Source organism: Bos mutus, chromosome 25, assembly GCF_027580195.1.
Source record: "Bos mutus isolate GX-2022 chromosome 25, NWIPB_WYAK_1.1, whole genome shotgun sequence".
In the NCBI taxonomy this organism is placed as follows: domain Eukaryota; kingdom Metazoa; phylum Chordata; class Mammalia; order Artiodactyla; family Bovidae; genus Bos; species Bos mutus.
Genome location: NC_091641.1, coordinates 27,503,516 through 27,525,112, shown reverse-complemented (window position 1 = coordinate 27,525,112; position 21,597 = coordinate 27,503,516). Strand labels below are relative to the sequence as shown.

The 21,597-nt window shown below is 48.5% G+C and overlaps 1 protein-coding gene across 1 annotated transcript in view; it reads right to left on the bottom strand.

Annotated features, from left to right (window-relative positions):
- Positions 1 to 21,597, bottom strand: part of ABCC6 (ATP binding cassette subfamily C member 6) — a 68,229-nt gene that overhangs the window by 9,323 nt on the left and 37,309 nt on the right. The window contains 10 exon segments of the mRNA XM_070362514.1: positions 1,072 to 1,198; positions 3,107 to 3,306; positions 5,661 to 5,971; positions 12,804 to 13,011; positions 14,483 to 14,603; positions 17,025 to 17,098; positions 19,060 to 19,061; positions 20,089 to 20,142; positions 20,145 to 20,262; positions 20,714 to 20,881. Of these exon segments, the coding sequence (XP_070218615.1) occupies positions 1,072 to 1,198; positions 3,107 to 3,306; positions 5,661 to 5,971; positions 12,804 to 13,011; positions 14,483 to 14,603; positions 17,025 to 17,098; positions 19,060 to 19,061; positions 20,089 to 20,142; positions 20,145 to 20,262; positions 20,714 to 20,881 (1,383 nt within the window).

Sequence of the window (21,597 nt, the reverse complement as noted above, 5' to 3'; positions counted from 1 at the left end):
TCCGTCACACCGGGAACCTCACTGAGCTCCTCACCAGGGCCCACTTGCCCTGTCTGCACCAGCCCTGCCCCCAGCCCTCCCAACCTCTCCCTCTAAGCTTGCCCTCAAACACTCTCTCCAGCCACACCGCCTTTTGTGCTGTTCCTCTAACACCAGTCGCACCTCTCCCCCCATGCCAGGGCCTTTCCTCCTGCTGATGCCACACCAGGACCACCTTCCACTTCCCTTCCCCGTCATCGCACTCGAGAGTTGCAGATCTTAGGCTCCCTCCTCAGAGACGCCTCTGGACCACGCGCTAGAAAAGCACCCTCCTGTCAGTCAGGCTACCTCCTCTTACTTGCTGCATCCTTAAGCTTAGTTGCCTCAACTACAGAATGAGGACAATAACAGTACCCCTGAGGGGGCCGTGGGCAGGACTGAATGAGCTAGTGTTATAAAGCTCTTAGAACAATGTCTCATTCACAGTGAATGCTACTTGCATATGCACGTGTGTTTATATATATATGTTTTTTTTTCCTTCCCTTAGAAGTGAAAAAAGTGTAAGTGTTAGTTGCTCAGTCGTGTCTAACTCTTTGTGACTCACACACTGGAGCCTGCCAGGCTCCTCTGTCCATGGGATTCTACAGGAAAGGATACTGGACTGGGTTGCCATTCCCTTCTCCAGGGGATGTTCCTGACCCAGGGGTCAAACCCAGGTCTCCTGCATTGCAGGCAGATTCTTTACTGTCTGAGCCACCAGGGAAGCCATCCTTTACAGATGTCATAACCTGACACTAGATATTGTTATTAAGAGTTAACAAAACATTAACAACACGCTGGAAATGGACTCTATATATGTTATCTCAATGAATCTTTACAACATCTGGAAGGAAGGGGTTACTGCCCAGAGGAGTACACTGAGGCTCCAAGAGGGAAGAAGAGTCTTGCCCGAGGTCCAGCCTAGGCTCTGGCAGAGCCGTGTTTTCCCCAGTGGCTGGTAGGCTGGACTCGGGTCCTTGAAGGTCCCCTGGCAGGGGTCTGCGTGCACTCTGCCCACAGCCTGGAGCCCAGGTTGGGGGGTGTCTGGAGTACCTGGAGGGCGGCAGAGACAGAGAAGCCCACGAGGCCGGGGCTGAGGTGGGCCTTGCTCAGCACAGCACACAGGGCAGCCACGAACACCAGCCCGTTCCCCACCAGCTCCAGGTTGGCAGCGAGCCACCTGCGAAGGGACAGGTAAGAGTAGCATCAGTGGGGGCCTCTCAAGGGACACCTGCTTCCCTGGGCACAAGGGCTGTGCCAGCTCGAGTGCCCACAGGGTCCCGGCTATGATCTCCTCCACACCCAGGCCCTGCCCGAGCTCGGAGGGTGGGGGAGGCCCAGGCTGCCCCATCTCGCCTGAGTCCAGCTCAGAACCCAGCACACAGTAGGTGCTCAAGTAAGCTCTGCTTTTTGTCCCTGGGCTGTGGCGAGCCACATCCCCTGTGTTCCCCCTGCCTGAACCCCACCTCCGTCTTCACCTGACCAACATCCTTACCCTCACACAAGTCAGCTCAGATATCACCTCCTCAGAGAGCCCTTCAGACCACTCCTTCCTTCTATCACTCTCGAAAACTAAACTAATCTGTCCTTGACTGTCGGCCTCCATCAGCAGATCGTGAGCTCCATGAGGGCAGCAACTTCATCTCATTCATGGCTCTGTCCCCACTGAGAACCCAGCACAGGATCCAGCACATAGTGGGTGCTCAACAAATATATATCGAGTGGCTGAAGAAATACACACCCCTTTTATTGCATTCCTGCTCTACCATCCATTTGTTTATTCATTCGTTCAGCAGATGTGTATTAGGCACCTACTGTGTGCCACACATGCAGGAGATGCTGGGGACAAGATAAAAAACCCTGTCTTCAGGGAGCTCTGGGTTTCACTGCACATAACACCTAGTCCTCCTAACAACAGCACGGTGGGGAGACTCTTGTCCCCAGTGGACAGATGAGGACACGGGGGCTCAGAGGGTCCAAGTCCACACACATAATAAACACAGTGATTTGAAGCCACATCTGCCTGATTGAGGGTCTGCCACTTCCTAGATGGCTGACCTTGGGGGAGTCCCTTCACTTCTTTCCTCCTTGGCTTACCCATCTGTGGGATGAAATAATATCTGGCTTATTACAGTTGAGAGGATTAAATGAGATACACCCGCCATATATGGTGCAGAAATCATTGACCTCTGGACAAAGTAGGTGCTTCCTAAATGTTTGTAAGGTTCCTCCTCCCTAGGCTAGGACCCCAGGAAGGGGCCAGGACAGGTCCCCCAGGGGGCAGATGGAGTTGAGACACTACCCACAGCTACAGAGCTTCACAGCCCCAGCTGGCTGGGGACCTGGGCAGAAAAGAGAGGAACTGACATTTACTGAATTCACATCTGCTATGGGCTTGCCCTTCTCCACACTCTGGCATCACACTGCCTGGATTCAAATCCTGATTCCACCACATATTTGCTGTGTGGCCCTGGGAAAGTTCCTAAATCTCTCTGTGCCTAAGAGTCATCCTCTGGGAAAGAGTCTCTGCCTGGTGGCGTTGCTAAAAGGATTAAATCAATTAACCCACAGAAGATGCTCAGGACTGTGCTGCGTATGTGGTGAGCACATTACAAGTATTAGCGATATTTGTTTAGTCTCAACAGCCACTCCACGAGTGCAAACCCACTTTAACGAATGAGGCTCAGAGAGGTTACGTGACTTGCCCAAGATCACCCAGCTACCAAGTTGGAGAGCTGGGATTTGCACCCGTGTCTGTCTGTTCTCAAAGCTGGGGTTCTTATTCTTGCTTAGTACTGAAAGGAGACTGAGGATGTTTATGTAGCTCCTTTGTCATCAAGGCAACAGAGGGTTCTGCCCTTTTTCTGACATCTGTACCTCCTGCCCACCTGCTGTCGGGGAACCCCAGGCCAATCTGCATCTGCTCATATGTGAGCCATGTGTACCCCTGGGATCTAGGCTCTGTTTACCCTCGACTCGTGGTGTGACCCTGGGCAGGCCACTTGACCTCTCTGGCCACACAGTATGACATTCTCTCATTCTCAGGGGACACAGATGGATTACAGGGTCTTTTCTGACCCCTTCCTACCTGTCAGCCACCAGCCGCGGGAAACTGACTCTCTGGCTTTCATCCACGTGTGCGTCATTCTGAGCCGTAAAGGGGCCCTGGACCTGGAAGGCCCTGACCACCGGCCCGCCCTGGAATGTCTCGGCCACATGAGAACATACATATGAGTGTCTGGCTGACTCCAGGCGTCTGAGCTGGCACGAGCTGGCCACGTATAGGCTCTGAAGCAGGATGGCAGAGAAGTCACAAACACAGAGAGAGTCTGAGAAGCAGAGGGAGTTGTTACCAGCTAGCTGTGTGACCTTGGGTCAGCTGCCTCTCCTCTCTGGGCTCCAGTGTCCTTGCAGAATCAGAGTTCCATGGGTCATTTTAAAAATCACCTGGGAAGCCTCAAAAACTCCCAGTGCCTCACCCCAGAACTATTAAGTCTGAACTTCTGGCATCATCAGCATGGCTTTGGAATTTTTCAAAAGCCTTCAAGTGAGTCTCAAGCACACCCAGGGTGGAGAAACCACTAATCTGTTGTACATGTCTCATTCTCAGCTCCAAGGCCAACTGCTTCACTCAGGGCCAGTCATTGTGGGAGCAAAGCCACAACAGGCAAGGAAGGCAGCTGGACAAGTCGAATGCATTCACTTAACTCGAGGATTACATGTCGAGTGCTGGGAACACAGTGATGAACACAATGTATGTTGTTATCTGCTTTGACATGGGAAGTGTTGTACAGCTGGCAGGTGGGGAGGAACCTGCCTTTGTGATCACTGGGCTGCATGCCAGGCTCTTTCCGAATACAGCTGACTCTTGAACAACATGGGTCTGAACTGCATGAGTTCACTTATTTGCGGATTTTTAGTAAATCTCAATGGGAGAAGGCAATGGCACCCCACTCCAGTACTGTTGCCCGGAAAATCTCATGGATGGAGGAGCCTGGTAGGCTGCAGTCCATGGGGTTGCTAAGAGTCAGACACGACTGAGTGACTTCACTTTCACTTTACACTTTCATGCACTGGAGAAGGAAATGGCTACCCACTCCAGTGTTCTTGCCTGGAGAATCCCAGGGACGGGGGAGCCTCGTAGGCTGCAGTCCTTGGGGTTGCACAGAGTCGGACACGACTGAAGCGACTTAGCAGCAGCAGCAGCAGCAGTAAATCTCAATAGTAAATACTACACTATGACACGACCCACACTTGGCTGAATCTGTGGATACGAAGGAACTGTGTATACAGAGGAGCGACTGCAACTCAGAAGCACATTTTCAATAGCAAGGAGGGTTGGTGCCTCTAATCTCCATGTTGTTCAAGGGTGAACTGCAGTATTTGGTCATGGTGAGGTGGGCATTTGGAGGTGGGCAGTGATGTGAATATAGAAGCAGTAAGCATCGTTCACAGCATATACATAAGAACACCAGGGACTCAGAGGAATTAAGTGGACCAAGCCTCTACAGCACACAAGTGCCAGGACCTGGATTCAAATCCATCTCTGCCCAACTCCAAAGCTTCAGACAGAGAAAGCAGTTCCTCCCCCAGCTCAAGAGGGTAGAGAAGAGACTTGGGATAGTTGTGGAGGGAAGTGATACCATGGACATTGTCTGGCTATCATGTTGTTTTTTTCTACTTCTGATTTTTGTCTGGCTACCAAGGTTTTTTTCTACTTCTGATTTCCTTGAGGGGATGGGAGGTTAGCTGTCACTAATAAGATCTGATCAAGGAGGTAGTCACATGACATAGCCCTGCTAGGCAAAGTAAACTATTCCTTTGGTCACAGTGATGAGTTCAGGATGAACATATGCCCCATGAAGGGCCAATCTGAATCTTCCCTGGAACTGATGTATGATTGCTGAGCTGGAGAAAGGTTGCTTGTGCTGGGGTTGCTGAGGTGGGAGGCTGTAAGTACAGGGTTGCCCTCTGGAGAAGACATGTGTGCAAAATTAGGCCAAGCAGAGCTGAATAAGTGAGTCTTAAATATTGGCATGGATTGGAATTATCTGGAAGGTTCTTTAAAATCCAGATTTCTGGGCCCCACCTCCATAGTATCTGAATCAGGGGGTCTTGGATGGGGCCTGAGAAGGTGTATTTCTAACTAGTTCCCAGGTGAAACTGATGCTGCTGTTCTGATAACACACTTCGAGATCCACTAAAGGGTGATGTGGAGTGACAGCACCCTGATAACAGCTGATCCCCTACACCCTGGGAGCATAAGTCATTGAATTGGGTTCTTGTGTTTAAGCTAATTTCAGTTGGTCTCTGGTTTTAACCATTGAAAGAGTCTAGCCTAATACAACAGTCTTCAAGAGCTTGCAATGCCTTCTTGGTTTCCAGATCACTGGAGAACAGGAAGCTGATTTCGGTAGCAGCCTGATAAACTATTAGACATTAAGAAGTTTGATGTGAACATTTGAGAGACAGAGATGAGAATAAGTGTTAGACCATGGTGTCTCTGTCTCTGAGAATTCTTTTAAGGGTGGCCCCTAGATGTCCAGCTGCATAGAACCTCTTACACTGAGTCCTGTCCAGACACAGGGGACTGGAGGAGGTGACCTTGGATGACCCCAGGAGCTTCCTTGAGCTCTCCTTACCTGAAACCCAGCATAGAGGAGGAGCAGTGGCAGGATGGCCACGACAGCCAATGGGGTGGTCACTGTCACCACCAGCCCAACTTCCAGGAGTCCGAAGGCATACATCAGTAGAGACCGGAGTTTGTCTGGGATGTCCACATCTACTATGTCTGTCTCCTTGGAGAAGCGGTTCAGCAGGTTCCCAATGGGCGTCCTCTCAAAGAAGCCAATAGGAGACCGGGCCACATCCCACAGCAGCCCCCGGAAGAGCAGGCTCGATGCCTGGATCCCACCGAGGAGCACTGTGGCCATGGAGGCAAACAGCCCGATTGCTGGGGACAGAGACATCAGGGCATCACGGCTGGAGACCCCCATCACCCCATGGTGACTATCTTATCTTATGACCACCCTGATTATCCCTTGATGGAACCACCATGTAGAGGGTTGAATAGTGTCCTCCTTCCATATTCATGTCTACCAGGAATCTCAGAAAGTGACCTTATTTGGAAATAGAGTCTTTGAAGATATTATTAGTGAATGAGCTTGAGATGAAATCATCCTGGATTTAGGGCAGGGTCTAAATCCAATGACTGGTGCCATTGGATAAGAAGAGAAGATGCTGTGAATATGGAGGCAGTGATGCAACACAAGCCCAGGTATGCCGAGGATGGCCGGCGACCAGTAGAAGCTAGGCGAAAGGCATGGGACAGTTTCTCCTTCAGAGCCTCCAAGAGGGACCGATTTTTGCTGACCCCCTGACTTTGGACTTCTGGCTTCAGAATTGTGAGAGAATAAAATTTCTGTTGTTCTAAGCTACCAAGTTTGTGGTAATCAGTTTTATGGCAGCCCCTTTGTTCTTGTTTAGCTGCTTAGTGGTGTCTGACTCTTTTGTGACCTCATGGACCGTAGGCGGCCAGGCTTCTCTGTCCATGGGATTATTCAAGCAAGAATACTGGAGTAAGTTGCCCTTTCCTCCTCCAGGGGATCTTCCTGACCCAGGGACTGAGCCCGCATCTCTTGCATTGGTAGGTGAATTCTTTACCACTAGTGTCAGCCTTGGGAAGCCCACGGCAGCCTTAGGAAACCAATACACCCACTTCCTCCCAGAGCCCATCTACGTTCTTGGAATGGAGCTAACTTCATTCTTTGTTTCTAGAGTGGGGAGAATTTCATCCCCGGACAATCCAAACCTCTTCAGTTAGTTCAGGGGTGAACACATGACCCAAGTCAGGCCAATAAGAGTGAGACCTGGGACTCTGCTAGGACTTTTGGGAAGAGGTGCTCACTTTTTTGAGGTGGCCAGACTGGAACTGTGAGATACCATCTTACCACCAAAGCAGGTTGCCTGCCTGCACAGGAAGCTATCATAGAGGAAGAAAAGGAAGCTAATCTTCCAGCATTTGTTGAACCTCTGGATCCAGCCATACCTGAAGCTAGTTACCTATGGATTCCAGTCGCATAAGCCAATACATTCTCTTGTTGTTTAAACTAGGTTGAGACATATAGTTTTATATAGTTAGTACATTATACCTATATAGTTTTTAGCTATATTAATTTCAAATAGAGCAGACTTTAGAGTAAGGCAAGTTATCAGGGATAAAGAGGGCATTATATAATGATAAACGTGTCAGTTCTCAAGAAGACAGAACAATCCTTAATGTGTACTGCCTAATAAGAGGGCATCAAAATATGTGAGGCAAAAACTGATAGAACTGCAAGGAGAAATAGATGCATCCATTATCATAGTTGGAGACCTCAACTTCTCTCTATAAGAAAAGGACAGACGCAGTGGGCAGAAAATCAGTAAGGACAGAGATGAACTCAACACCACCATCAGTCAACTGGATACAATGAACATCAATAGAGCACTTCATCCAACGGCAGCAGAACACAAATTCCTAAGTTCATATGAAACATTCACTAAGATAGACCACATTCTGGGCCACAGAAAACACCTTAACAAATTTAAAAGAGGAGAAACTTTACAATGTCTGTTCTCAGACTACAGTGGAATGACACAACAATACTTGGAAAATCCCCAAATACTTGAAGATTAAACAACACATTTCTAAGTAACACATGGGTCAAAGGAGGAACCTCATGAGAAATCTTAAAATATATTAAACTGAATGAAAATAAAAACACGGCATCAAATTTGGAGGATGTAGTGAAAACAGTACTTAAGATGAATGGAGAGCACTGAACGGGGCTTCCCAGGCAGTGCGAGGGCTGAAGAACCCGCCTGCCGATGCAGAAGACATAAGAGATGCAGGTTTGATCCCTGGATGAGAAGATCCCCTGGAGGAGGGCATGGCTACCACTCCAGTATTCTGGCCTGGAGAATCCCATGGACAGAGGAACCTGGGGGGCTCCAGCCCATAGGGTGGCAAAGAGTCAGACCGAAGCGACTTAGTGAGAGCCTGATAGTACTGAATAAGCATATATTAGGAAAAAAGGAAGCTCTAAAATTCACCATCTGAGCTTTCACCTTAGGAAACTAGAAAAAGAGAAAACTGAAGCCAAAAGGAGCAGAAGAAAGTGAACAATAAAAAACACAGTAGAAATCAATGAAATGGAAAACAGGAAATCATAAAGAAAATCAATGAAAACAAAGCCAAGGTCTTTGAAAAGATAAAAAAAATTTTTTTTAAAGATAAAAAATATAAGCTTATAGCCAGACTAAGAAAAAAGAGAGAGGAGACAAATTAGTAATATCTGAACTTTTAAATAAAAGGATGTCATTACAAATCCCATGGATATTAAAAGTATAAAAAATGAATACTATGAATAACTCTATGCCTATAAATTTGACAACCTAGGAGAAATGGACCAATTCCTTGATAGATACAATCTACCTAGACTTATGCAAGAAGAAATAATCTAAGTAGGCCTATTCAGAAACTATTAGAGAAACTGAATTGATAATAGCTTTCCAAAACACAAAGTGCCAGGCTCAGGTGAGTTCCTCGTTGAGTTCTAACAAATATTTAAAGAGAAATTACATTAATCTCTACAATCTTTTTCAGATTCTCTGTAATATCGTTCAGAGGATTGAAGCAGTGGGAGTATTTCCTAACTTATTCTATGAGGTCAGCATTCCTTAAAGCCAGAATCAGACAAACATTACAAGAAAACTGCATAGACCAATGTCTCTAAAGAACGGACATGCAAAAATCCTCAACAAAATAACAAGTGAAGTCCGACAATGTATGAAATGAATTATACATCATGACCAAGTGGAATTTATCCCAGATATGCAGAGCTGCTTCAACATTTGAAAAATCAATTAATGTAATCTACTACAGAACAGACTAAAGAAGAAAAATTACATGATCATATCAATAGATGCAGAAAAAGATTATAAAATCCAGCACTTGTTCATGAAAAAAAAAAAAACCCCAAACAACAAAAACCTCTTTCAATAACATATGACTACATTAAACTAAAAATCTTTTGCACAGTGAAGTAAATTATCAACAAAATGAAAAATTAGCCTACTGAATGGGAGAAGTTATTTGCAAATGATATTTCTAAGGGGTTCATATCCCAAATATACTAAGAACTCAACCAACTCAATGTCAAAAAACCAAACAACCCAATTGAAAAATGCACAGAGAATCTGAATGGACATTTTTTCAAATACGACATACAGATGGTCAGCAGGTGCTTGAAAAGATGCTCACCATCACTAGTCATCAGGGAAATGTAATGAGATACGATCTCATACCTGTCAGAATCGCTATTCTCAAAAAGACAACAAAACAAGTGTTGGTGAGGATGTGGAGAAAAGAGGACCCTTATGCGCTGTAGAGGGGAATGTAAACTGGTGTGGCCACCACGGAAAACTGTATGGGACTCCTCAAACTATTAAAAGTAGAACTTCCATACAATCCAGCAGGTCCAAGTCTAGACATTTATTCCCCCCAAATGAAAACACTAATTTGAAAAGATACAGGCACCGCTATGCTCATTGCAGTATTATTTACAAAAGCCAAGATATGGAAGAAACAGAAGTGCCCACTGATGGATGAATGGATATACAAGACGCAGTATATATACAATAGAATATGACTCAGCCGAAAAGAAAACTCTTGCCATTTGGGACAACATGATGGACCTAGAAGGTATTATGCTAAATGAAAGGACAGAGAAAGACAAATCCTGTGTAATTTGACTTATATGTGGAATCGAAAGAACAAAACAAATAAACAAACATAACTAAACAGAGTCACACGGAGAGAAAAACAGGAGGTTGCTATAGGAGAGGGGAGTGGAAGGAGGAGAGAAATAGATCAGAGAAGGGACAAATTTCCCTTTACAATATAAATGGGTCAAGAGGTATGAAATATATAGTGTAATATTGTCAATAATTATCTAATATCTTTTTATGGTGGTAGAGCATAACTAAGACTTCCCATGGGCACCATTTTGAAATGCAGACAAATATCAAATTACTATGTTATGGAGCAGGAAACTGGCATGAGACCAATAGTCAACAAGTACCATAAGGGAAAGTTGAAAACTTTGAAGAGGAACTAACACAGCGTTGTATGTATTACACTTCACAAACGAACACACTCATATCAGACTTCTGGTTGCCAGAGGTGAGGTGTGGGGGGAGGGAGAACTGGATAAACGTGGTCAAAAGTTACAAACTTCTAGCTATTAGGTAAGTAGATACTGGGGATGTAATGTACAACATGATGAATATAATTAACACTGAAAGTGAAAGTGTTAGTCAGTCGTGTCCAGCTCTTTGCAACCCCATGGACCGCAGCCCGCCAGGCTCCTCTGTCCATGGAATTCTCCAGGCAAGCATACTGGAGTGGGTTGCCATTCCCTTCTCCAGGGGATCTTCCTGACCCAGGGATCGAACCTCCGTCTCCTGCATTGCAGGCATATTCTTTACCATCTGAGCCACCTGGAAGCCCTAATTAACACTGATGTATGTTGTATATGAAAGCTAAGAGAGTAACTCCTAAGAGTTCTCATCACAAAGAAAAATTGTTTAATATTTGTTTAACATTTTGTATCTTATACAGAGATGACAGATGTTCACCAAACTTATTATGGTAATCAGTTCATGATGTAAGTCAAATCACAGAGCTGCGTGTCAACTACATCAATAAATGTGGAAGAAAAATACAGTATAGAACTCAGAAAAAATAAAAAAGACTGTGTGGTATTGGTGAAAGCACAGACAATCAGATCGATGAAACAGAGGTGAAGGTGTAGAGCACAGATAATTGTAGGCAGTAAAACTATTCCATATGACACTCTAATGGTGGATATATGTCATTATACATTTGTCCAAGCCTATGGGATGTACTGTATGCAGGTCAGGAAGCAACAGTTAGAACTGGACATGGAACAACAGACTGGTTCCAAATAGGAAAAGGAGTATGTCAAGGCTGTATATTGTCACCCTGCTTATTTAACTTATATGCTGAGTACATCATGAGAAACACTGGACTGGAAGAAACACAAGCTGGAATCAAGATTGCCAGGAGAAATATCAATAACCTTAGATATGCAGATGACACCACCCTTATGGCAGAAAGTGAAGAGGAACTCAAAAGCCTCTTGATGAAAGTGAAAGTGGAGAGTGAAAAAGTTGGCTTAAAGCTCAACATTCAGAAAACGAAGCTCATGGCATCCGGTCCCATCACTTCATGGGAAATAGATGGGGAAACAGTGGAAACAGTGTCAGACTTTATTTTTTTGGGCTTCAAAATCACTGCAGATGGTGATTGCAGCCATGAAATTAAAAGACGCTTACTTCTTGGAAGGAAAGTTATGACCAACCTAGACAGCATATTGAAAAGCAGAGACATTACTTTGCCAACTAAGGTCCGTCTAGTCAAGGCTATGGTTTTTCCAGTGGTCATGTATGGATGTGAGAGTAGGACTGTGAAGAAAGCTGAGCGCCGAAGAATTGATGCTTTTGAGCTGTTTTGTTGGAGAAGACTCTTGAGTCCCTTGGACTGCAAGGAGATCCAACCAGTCCATTCTGAAGGAGATCAGCCCTGGGATTTCTTTGGAAGGAATGATGCTAAAGCTGAAACTCTAGTACTTTGGCCACCTCATGTGAAGAGTTGACTCATTGGAAAAGACTCTGATGCTGGGAGGGATTGGGGGCAGGAGGAGAAGGGGACGACAGAGGATGAGATGGCTGGATGGCATCACCGACTCGAATGACGTGAGTCTGAGTGAACTCTGGGAGTTGGTGATGGACAGGGAGGCCTGGCGTGCTGCGATTCATGGGGTCGCAAAGAGTTGGACACGACTGAGTGACTGAACTAATGAACTAATGGGATGTACAACTCTCAGAGTGAACCCTGATGAAAACTGGGGAGTCCAGGGGACTTCGCTCCTGGTCCAACGGCTAAGACTCCGCACTCCCAATGCAGGTGGCCCAGGGTGGATCCCTGGTCTGGGAACTAGATCCCACATGCCGCAACTAAAGATCCTGCATACTGAAACAAAGATCAAAGATCCCATGTGCCTCAACTGAAGCAAAGCACAGCCTCCCCCTGCCCACCAAAAAAAAGAAGAAGAAGACTGTTTAAAAAAAACTGTGGACTTCAGGTAGCTAGGATATAGGTTCATTATTTGTGACAAACGCACCACTGGGGGATGTTGATAATGACCTAGGCTATATACATGTGGAAGTGGGGGGTATATTTCTATACCTTCTGCTCAATTTTGCTGTGAACCCAAAACATAAAGCTATTTAAAAAAAGAGAGAGAGAGAGAAGTTAGGGGGCATTGATGGTGGGGAAATGGTCCAGGACCCACCTCCTCTGGGGTTGGGAGGGGGGCAGCGGCAGCCATGTGGGAGTGCTGGAAGCCAACAGCAGCCAGACTTTGGAGCGGTTCTCTGCTTGGGGGAGGGAAAGAGTCCAGCTGACCTGCTGCCCCACCTAAGTGCTCAGGTGCCCCCAAACCTGGGGGCCAACATTCTGCCTTTGCCAATGAGGCTGGGAGAAACTCTAAGGGGTCTGTAAAAGTAGGGACTTCCCCAGCCCCAGCTTAAGGATGCAGGTCTGTGTTTGCAGCCAGGACCGTTGCACAGATGTTCAGGAAAGAGAGGATGAGCCTGGGTGTGTAGGTGAGGCAGCCCCGAGGCACTCTTGGGTGCAGCTGGAGGATGGAGGGGGGTACCTTGGAGACAGCCCAGGAGCCCGAAGACCCAGCCCCGCAGGGCCGCGTGAGTCTGCTGCCCGTCCACGATGGGGTCGTCTGCCCACAGGCTCAGCCAGTAGCCACGGCAGAAGGAGGCCACTTGCTGGCAAAGGAAGAGGAAAAGTGCATAGAGGCAGAGCGGGGTGCCCACCGCTCGTAGGTAGGTCAGGTACATGGTAGCCTTCACCTGTAGCACACATAGGAGAGATGGGGGCAGAGCGAGGCCCCAGGGGGAGACAGGAAGGGTCAGGTGGGGCTCCCAAAGCACGCCAGCAGGCAGACGGAGCCACCATGCAGTACCTCCCACCTGGAGCACCACCTCCCCCCAGGCCCGCCCGGTCTCAGGACCCCCTTCCTCTATGGCTCCCAGGTGGCCAGTGGGAGCCTTAACGGGGACAGGTGGTGGTACTTCCTGGGTTGGGAGTGGTTATTTGAACACCTACTATGGACAGGCATGTGTCTCTATCCTCATACTTCCCACTTGAGAGATGGGGAACTGAGACGCAGAGTGGGTCATTTATTTAAGGTCTAGTTCCTACAAATATGAAATTCTGCATGCAGCTGCACCCAGAATGAACTTGTTCAAACATCCACCTGACCCCGCATTGCTGTTGCTGACCTGCCCTTGACTTTCTCTTGCTCTCAGAAGACATTCCGAACCTCAGTACACCCTCTGACCTCACCCGCCCGCTATGCACTATCTGCCGGTCTCATGGGATCCTTCTCTCTGGCTTCTTCTCACTTCAAGGCCTTGACCCTTGCTGTTCTCCCTGCCTGCAACGCTCTTCGCTGCTCTTTCCACGGCTGATTCCTTCACCTCCTTCAGGGATGTCAAATGTCACTGCTCAGAGCATCCTATCCAAGCAGGCCCCCGACTCTTGGTCCCTATCTCATCACTTGTCTTTATTTTATTTACAGCATCTATCATTACCTGATATCACCTTTCTTATTAGCCTAATTGTTTCCTAACCCCACCACCACTGGCCTGCAGTCTCCACCAAGGCAGAAACGTCGTCTGGCACGCAGTGGGAGTTCTGAAAATGTTTGCTGGGTGGATGAGTAGGTGGATGGGTGAGTGGACGAATGGGTGAGTGAACAGGTAGATGGGTGGGTGGAAGAGTAAAAAAGTGGGTCTGTAAGAGGCTGGGGGGATAGACGGTGGCAGGACGGGTGGATGACTGGGTGAGTGAAGAGTTAGATGACTGGGTGAGATGGATAGAAGCCTGAGTAGATGGGTGGGTGAGTGGGTGGAAAGGAAAATGGATGGATGAATGAATGAACAGGTAGGAGTGGGTGGGTGGACAAAGCAGCATAGGAAAGAAGAAATACTGTAAACTTCAGATTCAGACTGTCCTGAGTTTGAGTCCCAGGTGGTCACTTGCTAGCTGTGAGAACACAGACAAATCTCTAAACTCCTTAAGGACTCAGTTTCTTCCTCCCTAAAATGGAGCCATCATCATCTGAGTTTATGGTGGCTGTGAACATTAAGGAGTATGAAGTGTCTGGAATCTTACTTGGCACATAGTAGGCGTTCAATAAAGGTGAGTCGTGCCCCCCAGCCTCTTCCCACACCCAGTGCTGTGTATGCTGGGAGGTCCCGAGCCCTGGGCGGCCGCAGCAGCCGTGGATGTGGGGTGAGGGGAGCAGCAGATGGTTACCCTGCCATACTGAGTGCCGTCCTTTCCTTTCGGCTGTCCTGGCCTCTCAGGATCATCCAGGGGAAGCCCTGTCTGGGCCTCTGAGGCAGCGCTGTCCTTCTCAGGCACTAACTTCTTGAACCTGTCATTTAGAGCAAATAAAGACAAATCAGTGTCTCTCCTCATGCCGTGTATGGTAGCCACTGAGCCACTCACTCACTCATTCATTCATTCAACTAACACTGTGAGCACCAATTAGGTGCCAAGCTCCCATTCTTCATCTGCAGTGCCAGCTAGATGCCACCTATTACCCCAGAGTTGGCCAAGCCTGTTCTTCCAATGCCATCTCACTGAAGGAGCTTCTCGGCTTTCATTTTGGCCTGAGCATTGCTGCAATCATTTTGCACCTGCTGTTTACTCTCAGATTTGTCAGTCCAGGTTTTCAGGAAGTCTGCTGAACGCTTTCGGATTGTTCCTATTAACTGTGGCTGAGTAGGCAGATGACCTTAAGTATGAATTGCCATTTACTGTGAAACCATGGGGCAGTTGACTAATCTCTCCATGCCTCAGTTTCCTCAGATGTAAAATGGGGATACTCTATGTCTGTCTGACTATCTATCAATCATCTATCAACCAATCATCTACCCATCAATCTATTTATTCATCTATCAATTTATCTTTGTGATATTGTGATTTATGTTAAGAAATATATATTTGGTCTTTGACCCCATCCCTGACACAGAGCTCCTAAAACCCTTGTAAATTCCTAAGTGAGAAGAGCCTTGAGAGCATCTCTGTTCTACTGAGATGACTCTGGCTGGGTTTCTGGATCGGGGCTGGTAACCAGAAAAACTAAGCCATGATTAGAAGCTTGGGATTTTCAGCCCCACCCCAATTCTCCAGCGAGGGAAGAGGGGCGGGAAATGGAGTTAATGATGAATCATGCCCACATGGGGAAGGCTTCACAAAGCCCCAATAATATGGGATTTGGGGTGCTTCCAGGTTTGCGCACACACCCAGAGGTTGACACATGGGGCTCCATGCAGACAGAAGCTCCTGTGTCCGGGACCCTCCCAGACCTCACCCTGCATGTCTCTTTATCTGGCTGTCCAGTTGATCGCACCCTTCAATACACTGAGTGCTGTGGGCTATTTGGGCAAATTAATCAAACTCAAGGAGGGTGTGATGCAAGCCCCTGATTCGTCCCCAAGTAGGACAGAAGTTGTGTGAACCCTGGGGACCTACTACTTGTGACTGGCATCTGAAGTTGGGGGAGCAGGTTTGAGGGATTGAGCCCTTCACTTGTGGGAGCTGACATTCTTTCCAGGTGGTCAGCGTCAGAACTGAGTTCAATTGTAGGACATCCTGTTGGTGTTGGAGAATCGCTTGCTGTGAAGGTTTGCGGGGAGTAGGGGAGCACCTATCTGGTGTCAGAAGTGAATGATGTAGTTGTGTGAGAGCTTCCCTGGTGGCACAGTGGTAAAGAACCTGCCTACCAATGCAGGAGACACAGGTTTGAACCCCAGGTTGGGAAGATCTCCTGGAGAAGGAAATAGCAACCCACTTCAGTATTCTTGCCTGGATAATCCCATGGATAGAGGAGCCTGCTATAGTCCGGGCACAAAAGAGTCGGGCACAACTTAGCAATGAAAAGACAATGATGGAGAGAAAGGGGGTTGGGTTGATGATTAGCAAGTTTTTCCAATACAATATTCATCTACCTGCATCTATGTATCTGTTTTGCTCTGTCTTGCTATTTGTCTACCTACCTACCTACTTACCTCTCTATCTATTATCTATCTACCCATCATCTATCTACACGTCTATCTATCTTCTCTTACTTAGGATACTATACACTGTGGGCCTGCCCAGCGAATGGCCCAGGAGTGCTCTGGGTGACTGGCTGTGATGGGAGGAACTGGGCCCAGCCTCAGGGACTGAGGCCCCTCCACTGCCCCTTGTAGTCCCCCAACAATTGGCACTTAAGTTCTCACTCTCCAGTGCCCAGTGGTCTTATTGTTCTGTTTTACAAGGTCACTTTCCATAAAAATGGAGCGCACAGGTGGCCCATTCCCCTGCTGCAGATGGCACCTCAGTGAGTCCATCAGTGAGCGGCTAGAGGGAGCTGGAGAAAGGGGGACACCAGGCCTCCCCCTGGTGACCCTGCCAGCACCAATTTACGCCAATGCCCCTCAAAGCATGAGCCATAGGGCCTGGCACGGACAATAACAAGCATGGCCTGACTCCTTCTTTGCATCGGCCCTGCCCCGCTGCAGCCACAAGACAACTTTGACAAACTCCACGACCTTCATCACACCTGAGGGCAGATTGGTCATTCTGTGAAAGGGACACATGGGGACTCAGTTATTTTGGCTAACTGACCAGCCAGTGGTCTCTGGTGAGTCATCCTGCACTGGGCCCCGTGGTGGGTCTTCAGCAGGTGTTCAACCCAGAATGGTTGGGGCCGCCCCACCCTCCTGAAATGCAGGCGGTATAACACAGTGCCTCTGCTTCGGCCTCGGCTTTCGGGCCCTCCCTGTGCTCAGCACCACAGCGAACTCACCTCTCTGATCTGCCCTCAGGCCTCCCACCTGCAGCAGAGCCTCTGGGGTCCTTGGCACCGCCAGGGTTCTGTGTCTGCAAGATCAAGAGAGCCGCGTCACTCAATGGAGGTCGGCACCTCGGGGTCCTGATGCTGGCTCTGACACCCACTGGCTCTGCTGCCTCCACTCACTGAGCATCCGCGTCCTCTCACCTGGCTCCTTCTCTCTCACCCTGTCCTCCCTGGGTTCTTCCCAGAACCTCATTCATTCACTCACTTATTCACTTGGCAAAAATAACCAAGCATCTGCTATAAACTTGGGGCTGGGAAACAGCAATAATCACTGCACCAAGTCCAACCACTTGAGTCCCCCTAGTGCCCTTGCACAAGCAGTCCACTGTTTCTGGAATGTTCTTTTCCATGTAGCTCTCACCCAATCTCAGATGTCCTCTCCCCAAGGAAAGACCCTCCTGCCCACCATCCCCCAGGCTGGGAGGGTCCTATCTTCAAGCCTCAGGTGGGTGACACAGTGAATCAATGTTTAGGGACTTAACCAGAGTGAGCTACTGCTTAGCAGAGGAGGCGGAGCCTGGGATGGGGAAAACTGGCTGTGAGCCCCAGCTCTGTCTTGCAGGGGCAGCAAACAGCATACAGATGGAGGTTCAAAGCCTGACACTGCCACTTACGAATCAGGTCAACTTGGACCAGTTCTTGAACTTCCGGGCTTCAGTTCTCATCTAAAAAATGGAGGTTCCCCGTGTCATACATCAAACTCCCACGGGCTATCTATTTTACATATAGTAATTAATGTATGTGTTTCAGGCTGATGCTCTGTGACAACCTGGAGGGTTGGAGTGGGGAGGGAGGTGGGAGGGGGGTTCAGGAGGGAGGGAGGGGACACAAGTATGCCCGTGGCTGATTCATGTGGCTGTATGGCCAAGGCCATCACAATACTGTAATTATGCTCTGCTTAAAATAAATAAATTTTTTTAATGAAGGTAAATACAGTACTGAGCTCACAGGTGCTAAGTGGTGATTAAATGAGTTAATGGAGGTGACCTTGGCAGTTCTTTATCATCACTGTGGCTGAACGTGGATCGCTGACTTTCCTACCAGAACACTGTCAATTTTTCCAGTAAGGACTGTGTTCTCTGGGTAGCTAGAACCCCTAGCTGGCCCACCCGGGGCCTCTGGCCTCAAGACACCAAGTGACCTCCTTGCTCGGCCCCTGTAGCAGTTACAAGCACAGACTCGAGAGCCAAACATGCCCAAGTTCTAATCTTGAGACCTTGGGCAAATTATTTAACTCTCTTCTGGCTGAGTTGCTCCTCTGAAAAGTGGCTGCGATAACTGCACAACGGGATGGACTCACAGAGCACCCTCGTGAGCACGTTGTGGGCCCCTTCCTGCTCCGACCTGGACCCCGCTGCTGAGCCCCCGCGGCTCCGTCCCCTTCCTCCTTGGCCACCATGAGGCCTTGGGGGTGCTGAATGCGCTTGGGGTCTGGGGTGGTGAGTCCTGTCTGAGGGCTGGCGGCAGTGGGCGCCTAGAGTCCACAGTTGTGCCGTGAATCTGCTGCCCTGGCACCTGGTCCTGAGGAAGCTCTCGGCCAGGACATACCATGCAGTGTGGGGGGCTGAACGCATGGCCCCGGCACCGGGAACCCAGAGTCTTAACCACTGGACAGCCAGGGAAGTCCCATCCAACAATGCTTCTGATAACGCTACATAACTCAGTAGGATTAATCATGGCATAAATAATAAACTCAGGATGAATCTCCTGCCCCAACACAAACATCAAACTTTCAAACTGCTGGCAATTCATTGAGCAAGTGCATATCCCCATCTAATAACAAAATCAAATGATACCTCTGTGGTACATAGCACCCACAAAAAACACAAAACTTTCTTGCATGGCTGTCTTGAAGATTTGTATGAATACCTACTTATCTATACCTACTTGTTTCGATATAAAATGCTATAATTTACTTACCACTAAGTTACATTTGCCAATCAAGAGCTACATTCTTATTGCCTTACTTGGTATATCAAAGTACATCTAGGTATTCTAGTCTGTTTTCAGTCACTAGGTCATGTCCAACTCTTTGTGATCCCGTGGACTACAGCTCACCAGGCTCTTCTGTCCATGGAATTTTCCAGGCAAGACAACTGGAGTGGGTTGCCATTTCCTACTCTAGGGGATCTTCCTGATTCAGGGACCCAATCTGCATCTCCTCTGTCGGTAAGCAGATTCTTCACCACTGAGTCACCAGGGAAGCCCTCGTACTAAAGCTGACCTTCCCTGAGAACTCAGCAGGTAAAGGATCTGCCTTCAATGCCAGAGACACAGAGGACGTGGGTTGGATCCCTGGGTCAGGAAGATCTCCTGGAGAAGGAAATGGCAACCCACTCCAGTCGTCTTGCCTGGAAAATCCCATGGACTGAGGAGCCTGGTGGGCTCAAGTCCAAAGGGTCACAAAGAGTCGGACACGACTGAACAACTATGCACGCATGCACTTGACCCTGGCCAAAAGGCTGAGAAGCCAGTCTAGGGATATCATATTTGGGTCTTCTTACTCAAAATGTGGTATGTTGACCACAACCATCAAAAGCCTTTGAATCCCAGAATCTTCATGGGGAGAGCTTGGAATGGCATTTTAAATGAGTGTTTCAAGTAAATTTTTGCATCCAAAAGTCTGTGAACCACCACCGTGATGAACAGATGTGAGCCTGGCTCATGTAAAGACACAGACACATGAAAGCTGGACTCGTAAGCTGCATTTGCATAAAAAAATGAAAAATAAGGAGAAAAAAATAACTGCACAGTGCCTCATAGAGGGGTTGTGAAGACCAAATAAGACAATGCATGTTTATAGAAGCACTTAGTACAGTCCCTGGCTCATAGAAAGTTCCACTGGCACCAACTGGGGGACGGGTGACCTCATGGGAGAGCTGTCTGCCTCTGGCCTGGGCCTCTAGGGAGGGTGTGGTCTGAAGGCTCCACTCTGGCCAGTGGGAGCTGTGTAGCCTCCTCTCTGAGGGTGGCAGAAGCCAGGCACAGAGAACCAGCAAAGCCCAGCCTGTACCTCCTTCTCCTCCATCTCCTGGCTGGCTGGCTCCATCCAGAAGGCCCACCAGGGCCCTTTCCTGTGCAGCAGCTCCTGGAAGGAACCCATCTCTGCAATGGCCCCATCTTCTAGCACCACGATCCAATCAGCCTGGGGCAGGATGTGGAGTGCATGGGTGACGAGAATCCGAGTCTGGCAGGAAGGGATGGAAGTTACACTCACGCACTTGACCACTGTTCCAGAGCTGGGGGAGGGGGCTGGCTGGGGGAATGTCCTGGGGCTCAGAGTGGGAAGACTTCCCCTTCTTGTGCTACTGCCCTGTTTCTTGAAAATGGCATGTCCCAACAGAGAAGTAAAGGAGCTCCTTCAACCTGTCATGAAACCAGAAGACACAGTTCACCTGAACCTGGCCAGTGACCTGACGCAGAGCTGTGGTAGTTTAACCACAGGCCCGTAGGCAAGAATTGACTGAAGATGTAAGCCACTGAGATTTGGGGGCTGTTTGTTATGCAGCGTGGTCACAGCAAAGGCTGACCATTACAAAGAGGAAAACTGAATTCCAGGAGGGTGGTGGTGAGCAGATGTAGGATAGAACTTTCTCTACCTTTGCACTATGGCCTCTGAGACATTTTTCCAAACTTACCGTCCCCTGGAGCAGCCCATCAGGCCCAATGACCCGGTTGAAAACATGCTGGCCAACTTGGGCATCCAGAGCTGCCAAGGGGTCATCCAGCAGGTACACAGCAGCCTTCCTGTAGACGGCCCTGGCCAGGCTCAGCCGCTGCTTCTGGCCCCCAGAGAGATTCATGCCCTGTGGTGACAAGGGACGGACAGGAACCTGGGTCTACATCTACAATGCCAGTGTGATGGGGGACACGCCTGCTCACCAGAGCGAGCTATGGCTCACAGTGCCTGTCCTCCATGGCCACCTCCGACCTGAAGCACTTGCTCTCAAGACAACATGCCCCCAGCCTCCACCTGCCTGGCCTCTCCCCTTTCCAGCCAAGCTTCCTGCATCTGCCTCTCCCTCCCCTTGAGTCCGGATTCTATTCCCATTTCTCCACTGATAAAGCCTTCCTCATGGACACTGGTCACTCCCCTGTTGCCTAATCCAGTGGGAACTTTTCAGTCCTTATTTTCATTCATTCATCATTCCACTCATATTTACTGCCTGGCTATTATGTGGGGAGAGCTGATGTTGGGGTGGGGCGTGGAACAGTCTGGGTCTACCTCAAAGGGGGATCCAGCAGGATTTGCTGATGGATTAGACATGGGTGTAAGAAAAAGGCAGAATCAAGGACACCAAGGTTTGGGCTCTGAGCTCTTTAAGGATGGAGCTTCTGTGGCCCAGGACGGGGTGGGCTTCAGGGGAGCAGGGAATGGGAAACCATGATTGGTTTAGGGTGTGGCACAGGTGCACAGAGGTGGACGGCAGCTGGCACCCCACTCCCTCCACTTGGCTGCAGGACGCCTTGTCTTTCTCCCCAGATGTGCCTTCTAGCTGCTCTTTCTGGCTCCTCCAGACCC